Below are 7,138 nucleotides of genomic sequence, written 5' to 3' on the forward strand. Positions count from 1 at the left end.
TAACACGTGTTTAAATGATTTAATGATTCACCTTATTAACCTCAGGGAATCATTAAATGCAACTGAGTATGGAGTCTTTCTATTTCTGTACAAGAGGTGTACAGTAATGTGGACACATGTGCGGCAGTAACTGCTGACACACAGGCTACAAATGCATGCCATAGTGCAAGTAGCCATGTTGCATCACTCAGTGGATCGTTTCATCAGGGGGATGATCGGTTTAAATATGCTGGACTTCAGTGTGCAGCCATAAGTGCTGTTGCTTTAACAAAGCACACACTGGACCGCGTTTTTTCATGGAATGCTGGCATATTGGATGATGTAGTTGTTTTAGGTGATGAGCTATACACATTTTTGCGCGATAACAATTTAATCAGTGGTGGAAGTCAGCTTCTCTCTGTTCCAGACTTGCCTAAAAAGATGCATGTTGATGGACAATGTTTTGAGTATTCTTATGGGGACTATGTTGCTGGGGATGTCGATGTACTGGAAGGAGAGTTTATTGATGCAGGTGTGCACACTAGTCTTTGGGATGGACTCAGTAAAATGTGTGCAAAATATGAAACTAGCTTTATTACAATAAGTGGCAGTACTTGTGCCCTTATCAGTTATAATGGACGTTACGCTGTTGTAGACTCTCATGCACGCAACACTGGCGGCATGGTAGATGCACATGGAAAGAGTGTTGTCCTTTTCTTCAATACTCTTGATGATCTGTTTTTGTACATTAGAAGGTTTTCTGGTGAACTCCATTACTCTCCCAAATTATTTGAAATCAGCGGAGTTCATATCGTTAAGATGGACTCAAGTAAACTTGTATCTGAACATGCAGCTGCTGTACCAGGGAGCAGTGGTGTTGTTGATCACACCTTTACTAGTGTTGAGATGAAGGACGATTCTTGCGGAGGACATTCATCCCAACTTCACATGTTAGATACGGATGATGTTGATGATGATGTTGTTGTTACTGATTTCCAAAGTAAGGTTTTGTATTTTAACCCTGTCTCTGACGAGATTGCACGATCACTTTGTGGAAAGTTGAATGTAGAGTTTCAACGGGCAAATTCTAAATCTTGCGTGTTTGGGGAATTAGGTGCGCCATGTATGACAGAAAAAATTGTTGGGGATGGAAACTGCTTTTTCAGAGCACTTAGTCAAGCCATCAGTGGCACCCAGAAATATCATCGCAAAATTAGGCTTGCTGTTGTAAATCAGTTGCAAAGGAATTCTCACATGTATGATAGTATTTTAAGAAGTGAGTATTCCTCCATATCACAATATATTGCCATTTCAAGGATGCAATATGTTGGCAGTTGGGCAACTGAAGTAGAGATTAAAGCTGCAGCTGATTATTTTGGTGTTAATATTTTCACATTTTGCAATGATAAATGGCTTGAATATGGTTCTTTCAGTAGTTTGTCCAATCATGGTCTCTATTTGCAAAATATTGGCGGAAATCATTATGAGACGGTTACTTGTGTAAAGCAGCCTCAGTCACAAACATGTCATGGTTATTGCATGAATACAGATGTTTCTGGTGATTTTAAAACTCGGCAAGCTACAACAGAACAAAAAGTTACACGTATAAAGACAGTGAAAACTGACCACTCCATTAAAGAAAAGTGCGTCGATTTTTCAAAAGATAACCAAAATACCTTAGTATTTACGCCCATCTGTGATGTTACTGCTAAAACTCTGTGTAAAAATTTAAAAATAGACTTTGAAGAACATAATTTTCAAAAAGTAACATTGCGTGGGCCTTTGGGAAATGTGTGCAAGACTAAAAGTATTATAAATGACAGTAATAGTTTTTTCAGAGCTGTAGCGTATTCACTTAGTGGTTCTGAGAAAAATCACCGTAAAATTAGACTCGCTGTTATTTCACACATGACAAATAATGCAGAAGAATGCGAAAGATTTTTGGCAAAAGATTGTTCTGTGACAGAATATATTAACCAGTCACAGATGAAGTATGTGGGTCACTGTGCTACAGAAATTGAGTTTAAATCTGCGGCCAATATGTTAGGACTGGATATATATGTATTTAATGGCACACAGTGGACCAAATATAATTCAAAAAGTAGTCATTTGACTAATCAAGCTCTATATTTGCAGAACTCTGATGAGCATTTTGATGTCGTTATTTGTGCAAAGCAAGGTCATAAAGCCTCTTGCTTTGAACTTTGTGAAGAACATCTTTCGTTAAAGACACAACACAGGCATACGAGGTCTTCACAAGTCGAGAAAAATGCAAAGCAAACTCTTTTGAGCGGTAAAGCCAATTACAGTTCTTCTATGTATCTAAGACAAAAAAAGAATCAAATAAATACCGTAAAATATAGAACGAAACTGGCATATAGGCAAAAAATAAAATTTAATAAAAGAAATACATATGCAAAAAATTTGCTATACAAGGAACAAAAGAAAAAATGGATTATAAATAAGTATTGTGAAGATAAGACTTACCAAAAACGGCTTCAGAAAAAGAGCATTACTAAGTATAAAAAGACAACTGGCATCGTGAAAAAATTAAGCAAATGAGCATTGCTAAATATAATACGGATATTTTTCATCGCGAAAAATTAAAGCAAATGAGCATTGCTAAATATAAAACGGATATTTTTCATTGCGAAAAATTAAAGCAAATGAGCATTGCCAAGTATAAAAACGACATGACTCACAGAAAAAAAGTTAAACAGTTAAGTAGAAAGCAATACCTTGATCCACAACATAAGATCCACATAATATCAAATATAGAGCGAAAAGACGTGACATTAAAATAAAGTTGAAGGAATTTGATTTTGTTGTTGCGCAATTTATAGACAAAGTAAAAGAGGGGCCTAATTTTGTGTGTTGTGTGTGCTTTCGGTTGTTATTCAAACATCAAGTCTTGAATTGTCACAAAGATTCCTACAGAAAAAGTAAAGAAATGTCTCTAATTGCAGATAAATGTATAAGTGATGATTATTTGCATATATGTAGTAATGCATGCATATCACCATGCAATCTCCAAACCTGTCGAAATAAGTTGTATATCTGTTACTGTTGTCATCACAAAATTAGTAAAGGTCAAATGCCACCAGAAAGTTCATGCAATAATTTGACTGTTGATGACATCCCACCTCAGTTGGCATGTTTGAATAGTTTGGAGCAACATTTAATAGCTTTACATATACCATTTATGAAGATGTTGGCTTTACCCAAAGGTGGCCAGAATGGTGTGCATGGTCCGGTTACTTGTGTCCCTGCAAATGTTGCTGAAACCTGCAGTTTGCTACCACGTAGTAATATGGAAGGATCTTTGTTACCTGTTAAGTTAAAGCGTAAATTAACATATAAAGGTCATTATGATTATCAATATGTTGACTCAATGCATGTCCAGGAAGCTCTTTGGTACTTGAAACATTGTAACTTGCATTATAAAAATGTGGAGTTCAATGAATCTTGGATCAATGAGTTTTCTCAGGAAGATAATAATTCTGTTTTAAACAGTAATATTGTTAAAGAAGAAGATGACGTGTCCATAGATGACAATGATGATGACCTTTTACATGACAGACAGCAACACTGCATGTTCCAGGACACTTGTCTGATGCCCGTAGATGTAGGACAAGAAGCATTGGATTTATATGTTGACAACGTGTTGAATGTAGCACCGAGTGAATAACCCTATAAAACTGCTTTCTGATTGTACTAATGAAGCAAAATGTTTTCCTGTATTGTTCCCATCAGGTTTTAACACATACCATGAAAAGCGGCAGTATCGTTTAACTTTGAGTCGTTATTTTAATAACAGGCTTCTTCATGCTGATGGTAGATTTGCACGTAATGTGGAATATATATTCTTTGCTCAATACATGTCGGAACTTGAGCAGGTTGTCTCTAAAGTCTCAATAGCTTTACGTAAAGGATCAAGTTCTACACCTCAAAATATGACTGAGGTTCTGAAGAATGACCAGTCTATAAATAAGTTGTTGGAGTTTGACGATGGGTATCGTTTCTTGAAACCCATTCGAGGCACACCAGCTTTCTGGCAGACGGCTCAACGCGACTTGCTGGCTTGTGTTAGAATGTTGGGGAAACCCACATGGTTTGCCTCGTTTTCTTCTGCAGATATGAGATGGACTAATCTGCTTTATAGCATCTTAAAGCAGGAAGGCCGAATGGAGACTTTGGAACAGTTTAATGGGCAGACAAGTGTGAATTGTTGCGTCGAAACCCTGTTACTGCTGCTAGAATGTTTGATTTTAGATGGCATGTTTTTGTAAGAGAAGTCCTCATGTCTCCTGCCAATCCCATTGGAAAAATTGAAGACTACTATTATCGGGTCGAATTTCAGCAGCGTGGGTCTCCTCATTGCCATTGCCTTTTTTGGATTGCTGGTGCTCCAATTTTGGACAAAAATACAGATGAAGAGGTTATTGCATTTATTGATGAGTATGTTACATGTGAAATTCCATCTGAAGAAGATGCGTTGTCTGAAGTAGTTACATCTGTACAACAGCATTCAAAACGACATTCAAAAACTTGTAAAAAGAAAAAAACTGTTTGCCGATTTAATTTCCCTCGGCCTGCATCTTGTCGCACTTTTATTTGTCGTGGCGAAAAATATCAAGATCCAGTCAAGACTTGTAAATGCAATTTGGATAAAACTGATGGTAGTGCAGATTGTGAATGTCTTAACAATAAGAGAGGTCCAGAACAAATGGACAGTGATGCAGCAAGCAATATTTTAACAAGGATAAAAAATGCCATTTCAGATGAAAACTGTCCATATAATACTGTGGAAGAAATGTTTGAGGGCTTGTGCATCAGTCAAGGCTTATTTGAAACGGCATATAAACGATCTAGTAGGAATACACATGTGGTGTTGAAAAGGCAAATTAACGAAGTCTGGATTAATCAATATAGTAGATCGCTGTTAAAAGCTTGGAATGCAAATATTGATATCCAGTATTGTGTTGATGCATATGCATGTTGTGTTTATATTGTTTCTTATATGTCAAAAAGTGAACGTGAAGTTGGTCTTCTTCTGGGAAATGCACAGAGAGAAGCAGCAAAAGACGGTAATCTCAGTGCTAAAGAGGCTTTAAAGAAACTTGGTAGTGTCTATTTGCATAATCGTGATGTTTGTGCTCAGGAAGCAGTTTATAGACTCACAAACATGCATTTAAAGGAATGTTCCCGGAAAGTTGTTTTTATTCCAACGGGTGATAATATCGTGAAAATGAGTTTGCCCATTTCTGTTTTAAAACAAAAAGCTGCATTACAGGATCTTACCCAAGAAGATATGTGGATGACTGGAATCGTTGACCGCTATAAAAATAGACCAAATGATGGTGTGTTTTCTGATATGTGCCTGGCTAAGTTTGCTTCAGAGTATCGCGTTTTGGCTAAAAGTCAGAAGTGTAAAAATTCAGTAAAATTGAATAAGGATTTTGGATTTGTTGTGAAAAGAACTCGGACAAAACCAGCAGTTGTTCGATATGCGCGTTTCTCTGAAACAAAAGAGCCAGAAAGTTTCATCAAAGCATAATGCAGCTATTTATGCCTTATCGCTTTGATCATGAACTGAAACCTGCACATTTTGAAACCTTTGGTGACTTTTATAGAACCGGTGTAATTAGGTTTGTTGATGGAACAGCACATTCAGTAAAGGCTGTTGTGGATTTAAATAGAAGTGAATTTGAGTTGGAATCTGATCATTATGAGGCTGTGGACAATATTACTGGTGATGTTATGCTTGAAGATGCATGGGCTGAACTTTGTCCTGAGGTTGAATTGGAACGATTGGAGTGTGTGGAATTACAAAAAGAAAGACAAATAGAAAACACTGATCAAGAACAAATCCCAGATTTAAGTTTGCAGTTTAAAGAGTCTTCAGTATTTGAGAAGAAAAAAATTACTAGAAATGAAGGCCTTTCATTGATTAGATCTTTGAATGAAAAACAGCTCGCTGTTTTTTATCAAATCAGGCAGTGGTGTTTAGCTAAAGTTAATGGAAAAAATCCTGAACCGCTGCATATTTTTATTACAGGTGGTGCTGGCACAGGAAAAAGTCATTTAATAAGGGCAATTGAATATGAATCAAAACGATTATTGTCCACTGTGTGTCAGTATCCTGACAACACATGCGTACTCCTGACAGCTCCCACCGGCATCGCTGCATATAATTTACAAGCAACCACAATCCACACCACATTTTCTATTGGTAAAGATGTTCGGTTACCGTATACTCCTCTGGGCGAAGAAAAGCTAAATTCCTTGCGTGTCAAATATTGTGATCTTCAGCTTCTTATTATAGATGAAATATCAATGGTTGATCACAATCTCTTATCATATGTTCATGGTCGTTTGCGTCAGATAAAACAAAACGTAAAATCATATGGAAATATTAGTGTAATTCTGGTAGGTGATTTCCATCAGCTTCCTCCCGTTAAAGGGAAGGCACTATATTGTGATGGTGTTGCCACAAATATATGGTCAGATTTATTTAAAATTGTAGAGTTAACTGAAATAGTTAGACAAAAAGATGTTGTGTTTTCTCAACTGCTAAACCGGATGAGAACGCGCTCTAAAGGCACACCACTATTATCTGATGATTTACAGATTTTAAAACGTTGTGAAACTGGTGAGGTCAGCTCAGCCTTGCACATATTTGCTACCAATAAACAAGTAAATGAGCACAATATTCATCGTTTATATGAGACCTGTCCTGAATTTGTAAGTATTGGGGCACAGGATTATGTAAACGATAAAAACAGGAAAATTGAGGTTGTTGGAAGGACATCATGCGAGAGCTTCAAATACTTGTTTATCAGAAGTGTTGTTATTGGGTAAAGGTGCACGTTTATGTTGTGTAAAAATGTGGATGTTGTTGATGGTTTGGTTAATGGTGTTTGTGGTACTGTTACAGAAATATTAATACCAGAAAAGGACAAGTTTCCTAAAGTGGTTTATGTTAAATTTGATGATGATCGTGTAGGCGTGCAGAAGAGGAAGAGCTGCCACTATGCATCATCAGATTTGGCTGGGTCCACACCCATTGGACCTGAGGAGGAGAAAGCCACTGTTAAAGGTGGCTTGCGTCGACAATTTCCTCTCAAATTGGCATGGGCATGTACAGTACACAAAGTTC

At 37.0% G+C, this 7,138-nt stretch overlaps 1 protein-coding gene across 1 annotated transcript; it reads left to right on the forward strand.

Annotated features, from left to right (window-relative positions):
- The first annotated feature begins 327 nt into the window (after positions 1–327).
- LOC129351962 (uncharacterized) lies at positions 328–2,586 on the forward strand. The gene has a single exon (XM_055020824.1). It carries the CDS (start codon positions 421–423, stop codon positions 2,539–2,541), a length of 2,121 nt encoding a protein of 706 aa, XP_054876799.1. The 5' UTR covers positions 328–420; the 3' UTR covers positions 2,542–2,586.
- Positions 2,587–7,138: the final 4,552 nt, after the last annotated feature.

The sequence above is a fragment of the Poeciliopsis prolifica genome, unplaced genomic scaffold (assembly GCF_027474105.1).
Source record: "Poeciliopsis prolifica strain line A6 unplaced genomic scaffold, Auburn_PproV2 SCAFFOLD070, whole genome shotgun sequence".
NCBI classification, from domain to species: Eukaryota; Metazoa; Chordata; class Actinopteri; order Cyprinodontiformes; family Poeciliidae; genus Poeciliopsis; species Poeciliopsis prolifica.

Excerpts from the sequence above, each read along its gene's own strand:
- LOC129351962 (XM_055020824.1), top strand. The coding sequence starts at position 421 with ATGCATGTTGATGGACAATGTTTTGAGTATTCTTATGGGGACTATGTT.